Source organism: Galeopterus variegatus, unplaced genomic scaffold (genome assembly GCF_000696425.1).
Source record: "Galeopterus variegatus unplaced genomic scaffold, G_variegatus-3.0.2 Scaffold588, whole genome shotgun sequence".
NCBI classification, from domain to species: Eukaryota; Metazoa; Chordata; class Mammalia; order Dermoptera; family Cynocephalidae; genus Galeopterus; species Galeopterus variegatus.
Genome location: NW_007726699.1, coordinates 494,035 through 514,544, shown reverse-complemented (window position 1 = coordinate 514,544; position 20,510 = coordinate 494,035). Strand labels below are relative to the sequence as shown.

Below are 20,510 nucleotides of genomic sequence, written 5' to 3'. Positions count from 1 at the left end.
ACCATAATAAAAATAAATAGTGGTGATGGTTACACAGCAGTGTAAGTATACTTAATGCCACGGAGTTGTACACTTAAAATAGTCAAAAGAGTACATTTTATTTTATACATGTTTTATCACAGTTAATTTTTTAAAAAAAGAAAGAATAGAGAAGGGAAAGATCTTCTCTAGGTGAGGCAAGAGGGAATTTTCAGGGGCACATAGCCTAGGGCTACGGTGGAGACTTGATGGATGTTTGAATGGGGCTCATGACAGGAGCAGGCAAGGCAATTGTGTTGGAGGACAGCCTGGACAGGACAGGGTGACCAGTGGCCAGCTGAGGACGAGGCAATGAGGAGACAGGGCATGATGTCAAGGCGATGACCACAAGGTGAAAGGCTCCATCCTGAGACACCAAACGCGATGGCAGTGCCAGGTTACAGCAGACGGGGAGGGAAGCTGACCAGAAGTTTGAAAGTTTGGTTAGGGACATTCATTGTTCAAGGTGATGACATATCAGTGAATAGAAATTTTTAAAAAGACTGGAGGAACGTGAAAATATATCATAATAAAAAGCTACAAAAAAAGTTAAAATTCTGGAAGGAAGTACACCAAAATGTTAACCAGGGTGTAATGATTATCTCCAGGGAGTAAGATTATAGGTGACTTTTGTCTATTTCTTTTTTCACTCTTCTGTACCATCCTCATTTCTGCAATGAACATATCCTATTTTTATAATTAGAAAAGAAATGAATATTTTATATGATGTGCTTCAACATAACTCAAAGGGGAAGTGGCTTCCCGACACCCGGGGCACAGCTGGCCTTCCACTTTGAAAGTCTTTCCAAGTCCTTTGCCGGAAGCGCTGCCAACCAGGTGGGCTGGCCCGGGTGACTCCTCCCCTTCCTCTTCTAGACACCACTGTTGGGGTCTTCCATCTACGCTCCCCACTGGGCCAGTACAAGCTGACCTTTGACAAAGCCAGAGAGGCCTGTGCCAACGAAGCTGCAGCCATGGCAACCTACAACCAGCTCTCCTACGCACAGAAGGTGGGTCCCAACTAGTGGATGCTGTGCAGGCAGAGTCTGCAGGGAAAGAGGTGCAGCCTCTCCTTAAGGTGGGGGAGACTTAGGCTGTTGCCTTCTGGGAAGGGAGTGCAGGAAGTTCCTGGAGCAACAGTAACAACACACCCTGTTCATTTATCAGACGTCTACTGTGCGTCAGGCACTGTGCTTCGTTGACATTATCGTCCACTCTTACAACATCCCTGGAGGTAGATGTCACTATTCCCATTTTACAAATAGGGAAGCTGAAAAGCTTAAGTGCCCAATGTCACCCATCCAAAAGGTGGCAGGTCCAGATATTCAAATGTAGCCCTGACACCAAAAGTCTATTCTCAACCATGATATTCACCTGAGAAGACAGAAGCAGAGACTGGAGGTGCAGACCTCACAGCTAGAAACCAGAAAGAGATCAATAACCACAGGCCTAAGACCTCCCTGAACCCACAAAGCAGTTGAGTTTCTCTGGAACAGCTTCTGAGGCTGGAGGGGCTGCAGAGGGAATAAATGCGGATTGTCCAAGTCTCAGCCCCATCTGAGAGGAAATGGAGCTCTCTGGTCAGGGCTGCTGTCTTAGTCTCTAAAACCAGAAGCCCTGTCAATTCAGAAAAGCCAGCGCCTTGGAGTTATCTGCTGGTGATTTTTCACTGGGAACAGAGGAGGTGACTGCCTACACGGTATGACTTTAGGGCTCTTTCTCCAACCCCCATCACTACAAAACCTCTCTGCCTTTATAGACCTGATATTTCCTTACCAAGGAACAAAGCCCTTGATGCCAGGACCCAGCATACTGGAGGGTCTGAATCTCTGCAATCTTACTTGCTGGTTGTGTGGCCTTGACCAAGCTATTGAAGCCTCTGTCCAACATGTATGTTTGTGTAAGGACTGAAGGTAACATGGCACACAGTAGGAACTCAATTTTTGATATTATTAAGAGGTCTGGAGTTGACTGCCTGGGTTTGAATGCCAGCTCTACCACTTTCTGGCTGTATGACTTTGAGCAAATTACTTCTCTTTGCCTTGATTTTCTCAATTATATATATGAAAAGGATTTTAAAAGTTCCTACTTCATAGGGTTGATGTGAGGGTAAAAGGTGCCGACCCATGAAAAGCCTTTGCAAGAGAACGGGGCCCAGAATAAGCTCTCGGTAAGTGTTATGATGATGGTCATGGTGGTGCAGGTGGTGATGAAGATGATAAGTACATGAAGAATTAGAGTTCTATCATCAGTCAGCGTTCTGTCCACCCAGGAGCAGAAGAATCTGTACCCGGGGTAAATGGCTGAAAATGGCTGAGAGCAAATCCTTTCTCAAGAGCAGAGAGAAGAGAAATGACCATGAAGGACCTGGAGCACCTACGAGAAAGAGAGGGCACCACGTGCATTCATCCAGTGGCTCAGTCAACAAAAATTGAATGATTACCTATTATGTACCAGGCACAGGGGTACAATAGGCCAAATGAGACTGACTCCATGGGGTTATGGTTTGGTGGGGGAATCAGACGTTAACCAAATGATCCCACCACAAATATGAAATTGCAGCTGATCTGTGGCCTCATCTGTGTCTCTGCAGGCCAAGTACCACCTGTGTTCAGCGGGCTGGCTGGAGAGTGGGCGGGTTGCCTACCCCACAGCCTACACCTCTAAGAACTGTGGCTCTGGTGTTGTTGGGATAGTGGACTATGGACCTAGACCCAACAAGAGTGAAATGTGGGATGTCTTCTGCTACCGGATCAAAGGTAACTTCCCCAGCTACACTTCAGGTTCCAGGCCATGCAGCTGCTGAGTGGTCCTCAGCCTGGCCAGCCAATCTCCATGGGTGAGCAGGGCAGTCCAGGCCCAACATCACTGGGGGTGGGACCCTGTGTGCCTCTGCCCTCCAGATGTGAACTGCACCTGCAAGGTGGGCTACGTGGGAGATGGCTTCTCGTGCAGTGGGAACCTGCTGCAGGTCCTGATGTCCTTCCCCTCACTCACAAACTTCCTGATGGTATGTACCACGTCTGCTTGGTTTCACCTCGGGGACGGAGGGGTTGCCTCAAAGTAGGTGTTAGAGGAGTGAGTCATTGAAAGAAGACAAAGGCTCACGGTCGTAGTTTAGAGCATGGGCGCTGGACCACCTTGCCTGAATTTGAAGCATGGGTTTGCCATTCACTTGCTGCATAACCTTTAAAACGTTACTTTTCTCTCTGTGCCTCAGTTTCCTCATGTGTAGAATGGAGATAATGATAGCACCAACCTCATAGGGTCATTGTGACGATTGAGTTAACATTTGTGAAGCATTTAGACACACAGCACACAGAAAATTCTATATTGATGTTAGCTGGCATTATTTTCTCTGTTTGCATCTAGAGCAGTTTCAGAGTCTGATCTACAGGGATGAGACATTCTTTTGTCTTCATGGGCAGGGTGGGCACAGTCAGCTACCTGCCCAGTGATCACCCAATGAGCCTAATTAACACGGAGACAATTTGCATTTTGCACTGCACTTAAAGTCACATCAATATTCTGCAAGTGATATTCAGTGAAGAGAAACCCCCATTTGGAGAACGATTTTGTGTTGACTAATCAAAGAACTAAGCTAATAATAATAACAGCAGCAGCTAACTTTTCTTGAGCATTTACCCTGCACTGGTCACCGTACTGAGCCCTTTGCACAAATGGTTCGGTCCACAGAATGTGAGCTCCAAGCTCTCTGCCTTGACTATGAGTGTGTCTCCACACCTCAGATAGCAGCTGGCACTTGATAGGTGCTCAATAAATACTTGTTAGAAGGAGTAAATCTTCACGCAACTTTATGAGGTCACTTCTGCTATTATTGCCATCTTTTAGATGAAGAAACTGAGGCTTAGCAAGGTCAAGGATACAGTCTTATGTCCCAGAGCTGGGCTCAAACCCAGACTGCCTGGTGCCTGACGCCCCCCTCATGCTTTGTTGTAGGGAACAATGGCAGTCGGTGATTGAGCCACTGTTCCCAGCACAACTGACAATCAGTGACCTTGGGAGGGGAGGGAACAGGGCATGAGTGTAGGGCTTGCAGGATCAGGGCAGAAGTTAGATCAAAGACCCAAAAATGGTGAGCCTTTGCCCACAGACCATAGGTATCCATCTAACTGGTCTAAAAATCAGGATTGCCATAAATACACTAAACACCAAAACCAACATTTCTGCTGCATGGGAACTCGGCTTGGGTCAGCATTTCAGAGAAAAGACAGTGGCAGAACAAAACCCCTCAGCAAATTATTTACCTTCTCTGGACTTCAGTAGCCCTGTCTACACAATGACAAAGTTGAACTGGGTAGGGCGATTTCTTAAAAGATGCTCTGTGAATATTTATTGAGCACTTACTATGTGCTTGAGATAAATCAGTGAACAAAACAGGCAAACAAAATAAACAATAAACAGAACAAACAAACAAATAGTATTAAATGCTAGAAGGTAATATACACTATGGAAATAGAAAAAGCCAAGCAGAGGTGGGGGGCACCAGAGTGGTGAAGGAAGGCTTGATTGAGAAGATGACACTTGAGCAACATGTGAACAGAACACAGGGCGTTACCCATGCAGACTGCGGGGAGAACATTCCAGAAAGAAGGAACACTCAGGCTAAGGACAAACAGCGGGAGGACGCTGGGCCAGTTAAAGGAGCAGCAAGGAAGCCAGTCTGGCTGGAACAGAGTGGGCGAGACAGAGGACAGCTGGGCCTGGGGTCAGAGGAGCAGCAGCAGCCAAGTGGCTTGGACCTCGTGAGCCACTGTACGGACTTTTCCCCTGAGTGAAGTGGGGGCCATGGCAGGATCTTAAGAAGAGGAGACAAGATTAAACTTACATTTCAAGGACTGCTTGGGCTGCTGTGTTGAGGATGGTCTATAATGTGGCTACGTCTTCGGACCACAGCGTTAGTTGAGGAAAGGGAAGGTTCTAGAACTCTGCTGAGGGGCAGTCAGAAGTCTGGTTGAGTGGGGCTGATGTCAGGAATATCCCCCAATGGGCGATGCCCTGCGACCCTCTCCAGCCACCCGAGTCCTCACACAGCAGGCCTGGCCTGTGTGACGCCTCCTGTTCTCTCCCCAGGAGGTGCTGGCCTATTCCAACAGCTCTGCCAGAGGCCGGGCCTTTCTGAAACACCTGACTGACCTGTCCATCCACAGCACCCTCTTTGTGCCACAGAACAGCGGGCTGGGGAACAACGAGGTGAGTCGGGTCCCCAGCACCTGCACTCTAGACTAGTATCAGTTGTCTGTCACCCCAACAAGGCTGCGTCACATATTACCCAACACTCAGTGGCTAAGCATTTATTGAGCTCCATGTCTGCAGACCAGCAGTCACTTCTGGCCCTGGCTCGCTGGGCCTGAGGCCGGCCAGTGTGTGACTGACTCCACAGGGCTCAGGCTAGCCCTGGCATGTTCTTGGGACAATGGCAGGGAGTAACAGTGGTGTCAGCAAGCCCAGCCCTGCAGCGCTTTCCAAGCCTCTGCTAGGTCATATTTGCTAGCATGCCACTGGCCCCCCATGTCATGCGGCTGAGTCCAGTCAGAGTGGGGACACTCAGAGTTACATGGCAAATGGCAAGGACACAGGGAGGGGAGAAGAACCAGAGCCACTGATGCCATCAGCTACACGCCAACCTTCCTCACATCATAGCACACCGAGGAATCACCAGCACCATTTATTCAACCAATGGCAGATGGATGCCCTGCAGGCTCTGTCAGCCCCAGCCCTGCCCAGCCCCCCGAGAGGAGCAACACCTGTGCCCACCTGTCACCCACTCATGACCCTCTCTGCCCAGGACACCATTGGGAAGCTCTGCTTTAGACACAAAGATGATTTTCAATCCCTTAACCTAGCTATAGGTAAGCCTCTGGCAGAGCCCAGACAACCAATGGCCTGAGATTAACTTGACATTTCCTGACCTCCCCGTGGAGGCAGAAAGGCCAAGGCCATGAGAAGTGATTGTTTTTCTGTGTCTTCCTTATCGTTAAAAAGACAAAATACTGCTTGGCCTTTAAAGACCATTGTTGTGTTTCTCCTTCCCTCTCAGACCTTGTCTGGGCGGGACATCGAGCACCACCTCACCAATGTCAGCACCTTTTTCTACAATGACCTTGTCAACGGTACCATCCTGCACACCAGGCTGGGAAGCCAGCTGCTCATCACCTCCAGCCAGGACCAGCTGGTATGAAAATCTCCTGGGCTTATTGGGAGAACTGGAGATAACACATGCAAAGTTCCTAGCATACAGTAGGTGTTTAATAGACGGCAACTATTATGTTGTGAAAGTAAACTCTGAGCCTGCAGATAGGGGTACTGACCGCCCATCATAGCATATCACGCTGACTGTTAGGCAGCCCCTACCCTAGGGCCATGGGCCAGCCTCAGAAATTTGTAATGAGGAATGATAAACGAAGCCATTTTAAAGCTGATTCTCTACCTTTGTTTCTATCAGATTGTCAGTCTATCCCAAGCATTAACACGTGAGTTTTGAAGTCAAATGACCCTGGTATGAACCCCAGTTCTGCCACTTACTAGCCATAAGAACTTAGATACGTTATCCAACTTCTCTGTCTCAATTTCCCCATCTGAAAAATGGGGATGATGGTAATGGTGGTGATGGTGATGATGGTGGTGGTGATGGTGATGGTGGTGGTGATGGTGATGATGGTGGTGGTGATGGTGATGGTGGTGGTGGTGGTGGTGGTGATGGTGGTGATGGTGGTGATGGTGGTGGTGGTGGTGGTGGTGATGGTGGTGATGGTGGTGATGGTGGTGGTGGTGGTGGTGGTGGTGATGGTAGTGATGGTGGTGATGGTGGTGGTGGTGATGATGGTGGTGGTAACGATGGTAATGATGGTGATGATGGTGGTGGTGGTGGTGATGGTGGTGATGGTGGTGGTGGTGGTGGTGGTGGTGGTGGTGGTGATGATGGTGATGGTGGTGATGGTGGTGGTGGTGGTGGTGGTGGTGATGATGATGGTAATGGTGGTGATGGTGATGATGGTGGTGGTAACGATGGTAATGATGGTGATGATGGTGGTGATGGGGTGGTGGTTGTGGTGGTGATTATTATGATGGTGGTGATGGGGTGGTGGTTGTGGTGGTGATTATTATGATGGTGGTGATGGGGTGGTGGTTGTGGTGGTGATTATTATGATGGTGGTGATGGGGTGGTGGTTGTGGTGGTGATTATTATGATGGTGGTGATGGGGTGGTGGTTGTGGTGGTGATTATTATGATGGTGGTGATGGGGTGGTGGTTGTGGTGGTGATTATTATGATGGTGGTGATGGGGTGGTGGTTGTGGTGGTGATTATTATGATGGTGGTGATGGGGTGGTGGTTGTGGTGGTGATTATTATGATGGTGGTGATGGGGTGGTGGTTGTGGTGGTGATTATTATGATGGTGGTGATGGGGTGGTGGTTGTGGTGGTGATTATTATGATGGTGGTGATGGTGGTGATGATGGTGGTGGTAACGATGGTAATGGTGGTGATGGTGATGATGGTGGTGGTGGTGGTGATGATGATGATGGTGGTGATGATGGTGGTGGTGGTGATGGTGGTGATGGTGGTGATGGTGGTGGTGGTGATGATGGTGGTGGTAACGATGGTAATGATGGTGATGATGGTGATGGTGGTGATGGGGTGGTGGTTGTGGTGGTGATTATTTGAGGGATGGTGGTGTAGGGGAGAAAAAACTTCCTCTATCCTTTCAGAGTCTGGCCAAGCCTGAGAGTTAAACTGGCATAAGACAGATTAACAGGAGAAAAGCACACAACATTTATTTAATATTTTACTTGTACAAGGGATTCCTCATAATGTAAATGAAGACCCAAAGAAACAGTTAGGACCAAGAGCTTATACACTTTTTAAACAAGGGAACAATAAACTTTTGGAGAAGTGACAAGACAAAGGGGTTTGGGATAAAAGGAAATATATGTGGGAAACTAATGGGAGATTAGAATTACTTTAGTAGGTTTGTTTGCACATGGCCATCTTGGCACCGACTCCCAGTCTCTGTTGATAGAATGTTCTTCTCTTCCTGGTACAATGAGGGCACCTTACTCATAGGAAATGTCATGACCTGCTTTTAGGTAGAAAGAGGGAAATCAGAGAGTACTTCGTGCATCTGCTGTTTCTCAAGTGCCTTCAACTCAAAATAATGAATATGCCAAAGTGGCATATTTTGAGGTGGCATGTTCTGAACTCCTTTAGTGATGATGGTGCTGATGATAATAATGATGATGGTGATGGTGGTGATGATAGTGGTGATAATGGTGATGATGGTGGTGATGGTGACGGTGGTGGTGGTGATGACCACAATGACCATGATGTCTAAATCACAGGCTGTTGTGGGGATTCAGTGTTTCAAGATTTGCAACATGTAGCAAGTGCTAAATGACTATTATTTTTTATTTTTACCTCATAAATGATTTCTATTATTGAAGAGCAGTTTAGACTAGTGCTTTCCAAACTTTAATGTGCATTTGAATCACCTGGAGATTTGTTAACATGCAGATTGTGATTCAGCAGGTGGGGTGTGGGGCCTCACTGGGATTAGATCACTTAAAAATCCCTTTTCTATCACTGTGCTGTGATGTTCAGAGCAATGAACTTGGAATCCAGAGCAGGAGGTTTGCCACTTCCTAGCTGGGTGATCTTAGATAAGCTATTTTCTTTCTGCTCACTCATCTGTCAGACAAGTGAACTGGGCAAATGACTCCTGAGGTTCTCTGCAGCCCTTAGATCAGCACAAGGGCAACTAGTGGGTTCTGGGTTGCCCACACCATGAGCAGAGGTCCTGTGCTAAAACCTAGGCTCTGGGGACTTGAGGAAGCTGAGCAACTTCCTTTCAGAGAAGGGCTGCCCACTTGGGAAGAAAAAGCCAGAGGGTCACAGATCTCTATTAACCCTCTTTTCATCTTCCTAGAAGGAGACCAGGTTTGTTGATGGAAGAGCCATTCTGCAGTGGGACATCTTTGCCTCCAATGGGATCATTCATATCATTTCCAGGCCTTTAAAAGCACCCCCAGGTCCAGTAGTGAGTATCCAGGGTTGCTGGTGAGGGGCCAGGAGTAGCTCCAGTGTTCACTCCCCAAGATGCAGACTGTTGCTGGAAGCCCTGTCCATCACCTTCCTCCTCTGGAGGCTGAAGAAGCCTCCCACACCCGAGACAGCTGGCTTCAGGGATGCCCAGCCCTGGTTCATCTAATCCCCACTCCCGTGCATTAGCTACACAGCACCTGTCCGCATTAGTACTTGTTAAATGAAAGATGGGCCAATGCACTGGAAGCCACTGGAAGGGAGAAAGAAATCCTGAGCTCTGGGTTGGCCCCTCCACTTTGTAGGACCTCTGAGCCCCAATTTTCTTACCTGCAAAACAGGGTACATAATGCCTGCCTCCCTGGGTTTGGGGGGGACTAAGAGTTAATAAATGTGAAATACTTCAACAGTCCCTGAAACATAGTGCACGCTACGTAAAAGTCGATGGTTGGTGTGAGCATTCTAACTTTTTCCCAAAAGCATGAGGGAGGGGTGAGCTGCTGGCTGCTGGAAAGCTCCAAAGCCAGACTGGGTTCAAAGCCCACTTCTGCCACTAACTGGCTGTGTGATGTTGGGCAAGTACTTAACCTCTCTATGCCTCAGTTCCCCCATATAAAAATGGGAATAATGAAAATAGGGAACAATAATAATTGCCCTTATCTCTTTGGATTATTATAACATTTAAATAGATTATTTCGTATAAGGGGCTTAGAACAAAACCTGGCAAGAGTAAGGGCTATATACCAGGGTAACTTCAAAAGGCTCATGGAAAAACAGAATGAAAAGTTAATATGAAATACCCTCATACATGTTAACTTATTATTTTAACGCAACTGGCTCCAAGATGCCTCAGGCCAGCAAGAACGGGATGAGCTCCAGCAAGTGCACCTCTTTGAGGGAATCGCTGGTTTAAGAACTGACGCCTGTCCTTTCTATGTTCAGGCTTCAAGGCGCACTGGCTTGGGAACGGGCATATTCTTTGCCATCGTCCTGATCACTGGAGCCATTGCTCTGGCTGCCTACTCTTACTTTCGGCTAAACCGGAGAACAATCGGCTTCCAGCATTTTGAGGTAAGAGAGGGAGAAAGGGGACATCTCCGAAATCCAGTCCCTGGATCTGGGCTACTTCGGCCGACTGGCTGCTTCAGAGACCTCACCCAGGAGCCCGCACTTGGCACAGCAGCAGGGGCAACCACCCCAGCCCACCTTTCCTGCCCCCTGGGTGGGGTCTCTGCCCTAGAAAGAGCAGAAGAGGCAGCCCCAAGCCCCTCTTCCTGGCTGAGACAGAGCTTAGAGAGGAGAGTGAGGGACTGCCAGTAGCAAAGATCCCCCGAGCCTCCATGACAGGGGCCCAGGAGTCACATTCACCATGGAGGATTCACAAGACAAGCGCCCACCATGACTGGCACGGGCTTCAAGACTGGCTCTGAGGGTTGGAGGACAGGGTCGGGGACCTGCACAGCCAGAGGCCTCACAATGCAGCCAGTGAAACTCCTTTTGCCCTATTTGAACAGTTGAGTCCTGTCCAGGTCAGCTGCAAGCCAAGGACAGGCAACACCACTCCAGGCGGATAGGAGTCAGAATAGGGGTTACCCTGGGTGGGAGGGAGTATTGGCAGGCAAGAGGCATGCAAGCACTTCCAACGGTGGATGTAAATGCTCTGTGTGCTGATCTGGGCGGTGGTCACATCCAGGTAGATGTGTGTAAGCTATCACCAAACTGAACCTTAAGATTGATGCATTTTATTAAATGCAAATCATATCTCAACAAAGTTCTGTTAAAAAGCTCCCAGAGGGGGCCGGCCCAGTGGCGCACTGCTATAGTGCGCCGCTTGGGAAGCACGGTGGCGCTCCCGCCGAGGGTTTGGATCCCACATACAGACCGGCCGCTCACTGGCTGAGCGAGGGGCGGGAGCAACACCGAGGGTTGCGATCCCGTGGCCGGTCCCGGTCCGGTACGGGCACGACACTGAGGGTTGCGATCCGTTGCTGGTCACGAAAAAAGACAAAAAGGAAAAAAAAAAAAAGCTCCCAGAGGCGAGTTGCTCTTAAAGAGGATTTTGAATATTCCCAACACCAAGACATGACAAATGTTTGAAGTGATAGATATACTGATTACCCTGATATGATCATTGCACACTGTATAAATGTACCCAAATACCACATTGTAGTCCATAAATATATATAATTATCATGGGTCAACTAGGAAAAAAGAAAAAGAAAAAAAATGATTTTAAAAAAAGGCTCCCAGAGGCAGAGGGTGTCTTGCTTTACCTGCCAACTTGGATGAGACGCTTCTGCTCTGGGGATGGTCCTGGCTCTCAGCTTGTCTTTCCAACAGTCAGAAGAGGATATTGATGTTTCGGCTCTTGGCAAGCAGCAGCCTGAGAATATCTCGAACCCCATGTATGAGAGCACAACCTCAGCTCCCCCAGAACCTTCCTACGACCGCTTCGTGGTGAGATTGCATTTTTATCTAGGAACAGGTTCAGCTGGGGTGCAGGGGAATGATGCCTTTCAGCAAATCTCAGTGGAGAGTTTCATACTAAGAAAAGCTCACTTCTAGAACACGTCTCAGGCAACAAGCCCAGAAGCCAGTTTTGCAAGCTGGCTACAGCCGGTGTGGTGGTTCAGAGTTCCTGGGTTCTTTTGGGTGGACGGCAGAAGCCTCAAACAATTACAGGTGGGAAGAACTACAGATTATCTAAACCTAATCTCATGCCCAGGTAAAATGTCACAAGGAAGAGAAGTCTTGGGTTGAATTCTGCCACCAATATTATGAGGTAGCAGGTGCAAAACAAAACATAGGCCTTAAAAAAAGGATTTCTCCATTAGCTATATTTTAAACTTCTATTTACATCGTAGTCCGAGGTTTTCCTGCCTGTTGTCAGAGCTATTTCTTGTTTTTGGAGCTACTTTTCTTTGAGGAGGCCTTTTATCTGGGTGGATGTTCTGCTCTGGTCTGCCAAGAAGGGACTATTTATTTCTAGAGTTAGTGATCCTTAAGCTTAGATGGGACCTCCTCTGACTTCGGCCCAGGGGGACCCCGTGGCAGGGGGCCCCATTCACACTGAATGTGGAAGGTACACCCTGCCTGTAGTTTATTACCAGTTCTGCACTGAGAAACATAGAAATAAAACTTAACTTTTCCTTTTATACAACAATCAGAAAACTGACAGCCAGTATGCTGTGTCCTTGTTTACCCACCAGACTGAGCCGACAGGATTACTCAGGTCCAAGGAAATACTTGAATCTTGGCTTGTGTGGGTCTACAGCCCTCATGCAACATGAACCAAAGCCAGACAGCTGCTGTAGTTGTCCAGTGCACATACGTATTTCACCCGCCACCGCCCCCAATATATTATAAGTTTTGAATCTTTAAGCTGGCACTGAAATGTTACAAAAATGTTTTCTTGCGCTGTTCTTAAACTTTCATAGCGCAGTAGATTGTTGTGACCTTTCTGAAGTAAACCAGTGAGCATAGTTTCGGAGGTACCTCATGCCCCCCACAATGCCCCTACAAGTAAAACAGTTCCACATTAAAGAGAAAGTGAAGGAAAATGGTCAGGGCCCCTCAGATGTTCAGTTCTCAGTGTGTGTGGTAGAAGATTTAATACATTGGCAATAGATTAAAAAATAACCAGATCACAAATTTTGTTTTTTAATCTAACCCATGTAAAAGTTTCTGGTCCAAATTTCAAGGGTGAGTTCAGCTAGATTGCATTTATTAACTAATAGGAATTTATTTCTGTAAGCATTGTTATGTTGAAATTAACTTCATTGAAAAACCGAGGCGGGGGGGAGATTACCCATCCTGTTCAGTGCACTCCTTGCCTCTCCAAATGTCTGTCCTCTTTTGAGGGTTTTCATTCACCTGAGGCAGGTGGGAGAGTATCCTAGAAGCAGGATTCAGCTAGACCTTCTATTCAGACCAGGAAAAATGTGGCAAAAATATTCCAATAACAAGAATCCTAAGCCTAGGGTGCCAGCCACCAAAGTGACATGCTACAGTCACATACCTTTTATATTGAAGCGAGTGGGGGGGTGGGTGCTTGTACAGTATTTGTAGCCAATCCAGACATCTTCAACACCACTAGTTTCACCCATGAGAAGCCATTTCTAGCATCCATTTATGCTAATTAACATTATGCTCAGTGCTGATCAGAGCTATAGACGGCAGAAGGGTTGGGGTGGCGCCTGCAGGGTGTGGCTTCTGATTAGACTGTGAAACACTCAAGAGCCACCCCCGGTTCAGGATGAACTTTCAACCTGAAAGAAGTTTTTATATTATTAGCCACCTTTTGTGGGGTGATTATACCTTGCTAAATGTAGGATCTAATTGAGTCCTCACACCTCCCTATGAAGTAAATATTATTATGACCTTTATAGATGAGGAAAGTACAGCAGAGTCGAGGTGATTTGCCCAGGGCCACACAGCTTCAAGCCACGGAGACTGAGCGGGGCCCCCAGAACAGGTGGCCCTAACCACCATACTTTCTGGCCTCCCAACACAAGGCAGCTGAACAAATGAATGCCCCTACCACACGTGTGCCCACAGGGCACTTAGGGAGAATCATGTTTCGGGCTTCAGACCAGTGGCCAAAAGAAATGTCCAGCCTAGGAGGACACAACATGCCCAGTGTCCTGTCCCACTGCAGAGTGATCATGGCCCTCTCTTTTCCAGGACTCAGATGAGCAGCAGCTCGAGAGCGGTGACCCCTTGGGGGCACTGTGAGAGCCTGGCCAGTCAGCCATCGCCCACCGCCATCTGGCCAATGGAGCCACCTCGAAAAGGCTATCATCTGTGAATTCTCAGCACCAGTTGTCCTTTGGGAACATAAGATCCTTTAACATTTTAAAGTATGAAGCACTCAGAGGCGGTACCTCATCTCTTTGGTTAATCTGGGGTTTATTTTGCTTCCATGGATGAGAAACCACATTACTAAATCCACCCACCAACCCAGAGGGCCTTTTCCTTCCCTCCTCCAACCCTTCACTGTCCTTCCTCTGTACCTTTCAGATGGCACTCACTACCTTCTGCCCTACATCACAGGTAACTGTAAGCTAGTCTTATTTTCCTATTAGATTGTAAGCTCCCAAATATAGGACTTGCATCTTTCATCTTTGTATCCCAGCACCTAGCTCGGTGCCTGGCACATGACATGTGCTCAATAAATGTTTATGGAAAAGAAACAAAGCCAACAAAACAAATCCAGTCATTGGGAAAACAAAAACCCTGTTCATCACAGAAGGGGTCAAACTTTGAAGGCCAAATCCACTTTTTCAGAGCTAATTAGGGCCATTTCAATTAGCTAATATCAGCCTTATGTATTCTTCTTTGTTAATTCAGTTTTGTTTGCTTGTTTATGTGTCTGCTTTAAGAAGACACTTCACACCCTAGGATGACTGTAATCAAAAAGCTGGGAAATAACAAGTGCTGGCAAGGATGTAGAGAAACTGGAACCCTCATACATTGCTGGTGGGAATGTAAAACGGTGCACCCACCATGTAAACAGTTTGGCAATTCCTCAAAAAGTTAAACCAAAAGTTACCATATGATCCAGAAATCCCACTCCTAGGAATATATATACTCAAGAGAAATGAAAACATGTCCACCCAAAAACATGTATATGCATGTTCATAGTAGCCTTATTCACAATAGCCACAAGGTAGTAACAACCCAGATGTCCATCACCTGATGAATAAATGACAAACCATTAACAATGCAATGTTATTCAGCCCTAAATGGAAAAGAAGTACTGATACGTGCAGCAATATGGATGAATCTTGACAATATTACGCTGAGCGAAAGAAAACTAGTCACAGAGGACCAAATATTGTATGATTCCATTGATAGGAAATATTTAGAATAGACAAACTCACAGGCACAGAAAGTAGATTAATGGTTACCAGGGGGAATGGGAAGTGACTGCCAGTGGTATGAGGTTTCTTTTGGGGGGTAATCAAAATATGCTGGAATTTGACAGTAGTGATGGTCATACCAACTTATGAATATTACAAATATTCATTGTTTAATGAATTGTACACTTTAAAGCAGTGAATTTTATGGTATGTTAAGTATATCTGAAAAAAAATTTAAAGACATGATAGCTAGAATTAATGCATCATCTTTCCAAATATGTTAGATGGCTTGGCTTTGAAGGTCTTTTTAATACAATTAATCTGTCAAAGAAAGTTGAACATGTCCCTCCCATCTTGGGTGCATGGCTGGAGCAATTTGCACCAAAACTCCTTCTTCAGAGGGCAAAGGGAAACCTCTGCCCAGATATCGAGCAGGTGTTAGGCAGAGTTAAAATTAGCATTTTGGGATGTTAGGGCCCATTAAAAAGTTTTAAAGGGCCTCGCACAAAGCTTGTACCTGCTGTAGCCTTTTTTTTTTTTTTTTTCTGAAGAACAAGCCAGCCTTGAAGTGAAACCATCACCAGAGAAAGGAGGGGATGGAGGAACGGAAAGGCACCAGGTCTTGGATACACTGGAGGGGAGGGGGTTATGGAAGGTTATTGAATGAAGAAAATCCTGCAGACTGAAGGGACCTGTAATCCGCGCCGCCGCTCAGCCTTTACTGTTAATGCCGCCTCCAGTGAAACTTGGAACAGCGCCCCCTCGTGGCCACTAGCCCACATTGCGTACTCTGCTTCCTCACTATATTGCAAAGTGTCCGTGCTAGAATCAGGGAGGGTCAGACTGCAGACAGCTTGAGACCACCATGCTCCAGTGAGCATAGCTTCAGAGGTGCCTCATGCCCCCCACAACGCCCCTACAAGTAAAACAGTTTCACATTGTAGGGAAAGTGAAGGAAAACGGTCAAGGCCCTTCAGATGTTCAGCATCTTGCTGAGCACTTGATGTAAATATGCACGTGTGCCCAGGTGTTCCTTGGTTATTGTCTAATATAATTGCACATGTGCACCCAGATGTCCTGAGTTATGGACTTAAGTATAAAGGACGAGTGGCTCTGATCCACAGTGCCCCACCCCCCATGTCATTACTGCTGCTGGAGGCTGTTGCTGCAAGCTGTTGCTGCCAGTGCCCCAGGATCCCGAGAGGCCACTGCCACTGCTGCTGCTAAGGACTGAGCTTGTATCATCTGCCAATGGCTCCTGTGATCTATTCCAATTACCTAGCATGGACCTGTGTGTGAGGGGTCTATGACCCAGCCTGGCCTGTGAGGGATCTGGTGACCCAGTCTGTACAATGGGTTTGAAGGGTCTGTTGGCCCTACCCCTTAGCCCGGACAATACAAATGGAAAACTTACTGTAACTAAAATAATGAAACATTTTGGGCTTTAGTTATGAATTACTTCAACCATACAATTGCCTAGCTTTACAATTGGCTTCGTTGGCAGGAGTCCGACAATAGCCACAGCCAGACAACTAGTGTAGCAATAGCCCTAGCAATACATATGTTTATGTGGTTTATACGAGGGATCTATGAAAGGATTCCTATTTTTTAATTCCATTTTTCCACGAGCTCTTTGAAGTACCCTCATATATGAGTTTCTTCTTGAGATTATTAGTGGGTGGAGGAAAGATCCTGGAGTGGCAAAAAAAAAGTTTCAAAAACAACCCATCCAACCACACTTTTACAGGTGAGAAGTTGAGGCCCAGGGAAACTGAGCAGCCACAGGATGGGACATGGCTGGAAGAATCGAGATTCCCTTGCCCCAAGCCTAGGGCTCCCTTCCTCCCATGGTCCCTGGCCCAATGCTCACACCCATGGATTTTTTTTTTTTTTTTTTTTTTTTCCTTTTTGAGACCGGCCGCACCGCGCTCAGCCAGTGAGCGCTGTGAGCGCACCGGCCATCCCTATATAGGATCCGAACCCGCGGCGGGAGCGCTGCTGCACTCCCAGCGCTGCACTCTCCCGAGTGCGCCACGGGCTCAGCCCCACACCCATGGATTTCGGTTCTAGATTTCAATATGGTGTGAAATTTTGGGTTAGTTCACCCAGTCTCCCAGTGGAGGATTTCTCACAGTCTCACCATGTTTTACCAATTTTCAACAGTCTAGTACCTTATTCAGTTTACATTATTTTACTGAAACTTAGGACATAAAACTTCATCTGAACCTCAAACTTCTTTAGCACCTTTATTCCACATCTCTGGGGTTTGATAAAGTCCCCTACTGGAAATGGCTTTCTCCAATTAAAGTGTGCAGAATAAAATCCAAGTCCTTCAGATGTGCGCCAGCGTGGGAGCAGAGTCCAGGCCACTGCCCTGAGCGTGCACCATAGGGAGCAGCAGACAGGTCGGGCCCATCAAGAGGAGAATAAAGTAAATAATTTAAGGGATTTTAGCAGTGGGCTGCATCTTCATGTAGGAAAATGACATCACAGTTCAACCAAGCCAGGCGCTAATAAAGAGAAGGGCACTCAACAAAACCTAATTCGTGTTGTCCAGATCTATATATTTTCCTGCTATTGTCCCAAGCTCCTGTTATTTGTGTCCATTTCTCAGTAAGGCCTACTATTTTTTGGGATCCCCTGAAGGGCAGACAAGAGGTAGTGGCGTGTGTGTGCCCTCTTTAGTGACATCTGAGATTTATAATCAGAAGAAATAGGTTCCACTGTAGGCTCTTTCACTTAGTAATTAAGGGAAAAATTTAAACCAACCTCACATGGTTGTTGAGGATCAAGTATCAACTGCAGGCAGGCATTATTGTTGCACTGAGTGAGAACTCAAAGACCCAACTCCAAATTCGCTTAAACAACAAGGGGGATTTATTGGCTAGTGGAACTGGAAGGCCCAAAGGAGGGAGGCTTCGGGTCGATTCCATTCAGGGCTCAATGACATCATCAAAGACCCAGTGACTTCCCACTCTCCTTCTGAGGGGTCAGATCATACAAAAGGTTTTCTCAGGGGGTAAACTGGCCTTAGTGGTTTTAGGCTCCACACCCACATAGTGTAGGTTCATTCAGGAGCTGGCTCAGAAGGGTGAGGAAACTTCTTTTCCACAACCACCCTTTCCTCCTGCCACACACACAAGCTTCCCCTTGGCATCTGGAAATGCCATGTGCCATGGGCACAGACAAAAGATAGGCCACCCAGATTAGCTTAGCCTGATCAGGCCCATCCAGTCAACTCCTCCAGTAAATGAGTGCTCTCTCTTCGGTGCTAGTGGGACACACATTATACTGCACTGTAACCAAATGAGGGGACACACAGCAGGCCCTCTGCATGGGGCGGAGTGCACTGGTGCTAGATGATCTCTCCTTCCCAGCTCTTGGCAACATGCCCCTCCACTCGTGAGCCCTGGGACAGACGTCAGTGGAGAATTCAGCTCCCACCAACCACGCCTTCCCTGCAGCAGGGTCTTCGTCTGCCACAGTTCCAGAATGGTGTTAGGCACGTAGTGAGCTCTCAGGAAAGATCTGCACAGCGAATGGAGCTTGGAACAGTGTTGTGCCAGTGGGACCCACCCCACAGGCACGTACAGGACAAATGCTGCATTCACAGACCAGTGTCCCCTCGTTCCTGCCCAGCTGCTGGACACAGGATGGAACACGACAAGGCTACCGCTGTTGTCACCCCAGTGGACTGGCAATAATGCCAGAGGTGTAACTATGAAGGCAGGAATAGGGGCGGTGAGCCTCTACCCAAAATCTCATCTGGTCTTAGAGCAGAAAGGGAGGAGCAGGAAGGAAAAAATAACCTCACCCAACCACTTATGCAGAAATTCTGAAACATTTTTTAACTACAAACGTGTTACTTATTAACTGCTATAATTACCTTGGGAGAAAAGGCATGTGAGACGTGTGGTTAGGGATGTCAATTGGCCTCTGTTCCCCAAGCCTTGGGTATTTTCTCTATGGAGAAAAGAAAGGCAAAGGAGTTGGTGCAGGCAGGCTCGGCCTTCTCAGTGAAGTCCTCGAAGTCCTTGGGAAACCCTCTCAAGGCGTTACTTACACGCACAGCCAAGAGACCATTTCTCCAAAGCTGTAGTTCATGGCCCAGAGCACTCTTTTTTTGTAACCCCTCTTTAATAACAGGAAACATAATTCACAGAGAATGTTACCTACACTTACACATAATTTTTAATTACGTACAATTTTTAAAAATCAATATAATGTTCTACAAAAGAAAAAGTAACACAATAAAATATACTCAGTAAATTCTCATCTCAGGTACAATTCCACTAAATGACATAATTATGTTCAATTATATATTTCAATACAACTGAGGATAATTACAATTGCTTAAAGCAAGTTTGGATTTTAGAGAACACAATACTGAACTAAATAACTTTTTTATAATTGACATTTTGAAATAAGCATTAAATAAGTGCTATGGTCTGAGTGTTTGTGTCCCCTGCCCCTGCAAATTCATGTTGGAATCTTAACCCCCAAGGAGATATTAGGAGGTAGGGCCTTTGGGAGGTGATTAAGTCAGGAGAGTGGGGGCTTCATAAAGGGAATTAGCGCTCTTCTAAAAGAGGCCCCAGGGCACTCCCTGGCCCTTTTCACCACATGAGGGTGCAGCAAGAAGGTGCCAATTATTAACCAGGAATCAGGCCTCACCAGACACCAGATCTTTCAGCGTTTTGATCTTGGACTTGCCAACCTCCAGAGCTGAGAAAAATAGATTTGTTCTTTAAAAGCCACCCAGTTGATGGTATTTTGTTATAGCAGCCCAAACGGACTAAGACAGTAAATACATTCTCAAATATATGCAGCTATAGGATCTCCATGAAAATGACAACTACAAATGCAGACTGACATGGGCATGTTTAATTAGCAATTCAAATACCAACAGTGGCAATGACGTTGAAGATGTACTTTTCGAAAATGGTGAATAATTCTTTATAAAATGTTCTAAATAAAACAAAGTTAAAATCTTCCTTTGATTTACTTATGGCTGTGCTGCATTCCTGGAAAATGAAGTATGTTAAAACAGTGTCATAAAAATTCTTTATGGTTACGAAGGGAGAAGACAGCAGTGCTGGGGGAACCTGTGTGGCTGGAGAGGGATATTTGTAGAGCAATTGAATTGCTGGAAAAACTACAAAGGAGTGCAGAGGTACCACCACAGAAACTTCAGGCTTTACAAAGAGTCCTTCAAAGTGAGTTCTGCAATGCTGTGAGAGAGGCATATGAACATGTCTATGAGACTGTGGCAGTCCTGAAATGAGAGCTAATGCAACTGCAAAGGCTACCGTTGCTGCATTTGCTGCTAGCGAAGGACATTCTCATCCTCAAGTTGTTGTGTGACCAAAAACAGAAGAGGGGGGCCGGCCCGGTGGCGCACTGGATAAGTGCGCCACCTGGGAAGTGCGGCGGCGCTCCCGCCCGAGGGTTCGGATCCCACATACGGACCGGTTCCCGCTCACTGGCTGAGCGAGGCGCGCGGGAGCAACGCCGAGGGTTGTGATCCCGTTGCCGGTCCCCGGTCTGGTACGGGGGCAACACTGAGGGTTGCG

General features: G+C 46.9%; 1 protein-coding gene across 1 annotated transcript in view; it reads left to right on the top strand.

Annotated features, from left to right (window-relative positions):
• Nucleotides 1-13,810, top strand: part of STAB2 (stabilin 2) — a gene marked incomplete at its 5' end in the record, with an annotated part of 97,374 nt that extends 83,564 nt beyond the window's left edge. Inside the window, 9 exons of the mRNA XM_008570288.1 lie at nt 895-1,028; nt 2,612-2,777; nt 2,922-3,028; nt 5,113-5,232; nt 6,080-6,214; nt 8,964-9,074; nt 10,019-10,147; nt 11,417-11,533; nt 13,760-13,810. Of these exons, the coding sequence (XP_008568510.1) occupies nt 895-1,028; nt 2,612-2,777; nt 2,922-3,028; nt 5,113-5,232; nt 6,080-6,214; nt 8,964-9,074; nt 10,019-10,147; nt 11,417-11,533; nt 13,760-13,810 (1,070 nt within the window). The remainder of the gene's footprint in view (nt 1-894; nt 1,029-2,611; nt 2,778-2,921; nt 3,029-5,112; nt 5,233-6,079; nt 6,215-8,963; nt 9,075-10,018; nt 10,148-11,416; nt 11,534-13,759) is intronic.
• Nucleotides 13,811-20,510: the final 6,700 nt, after the last annotated feature.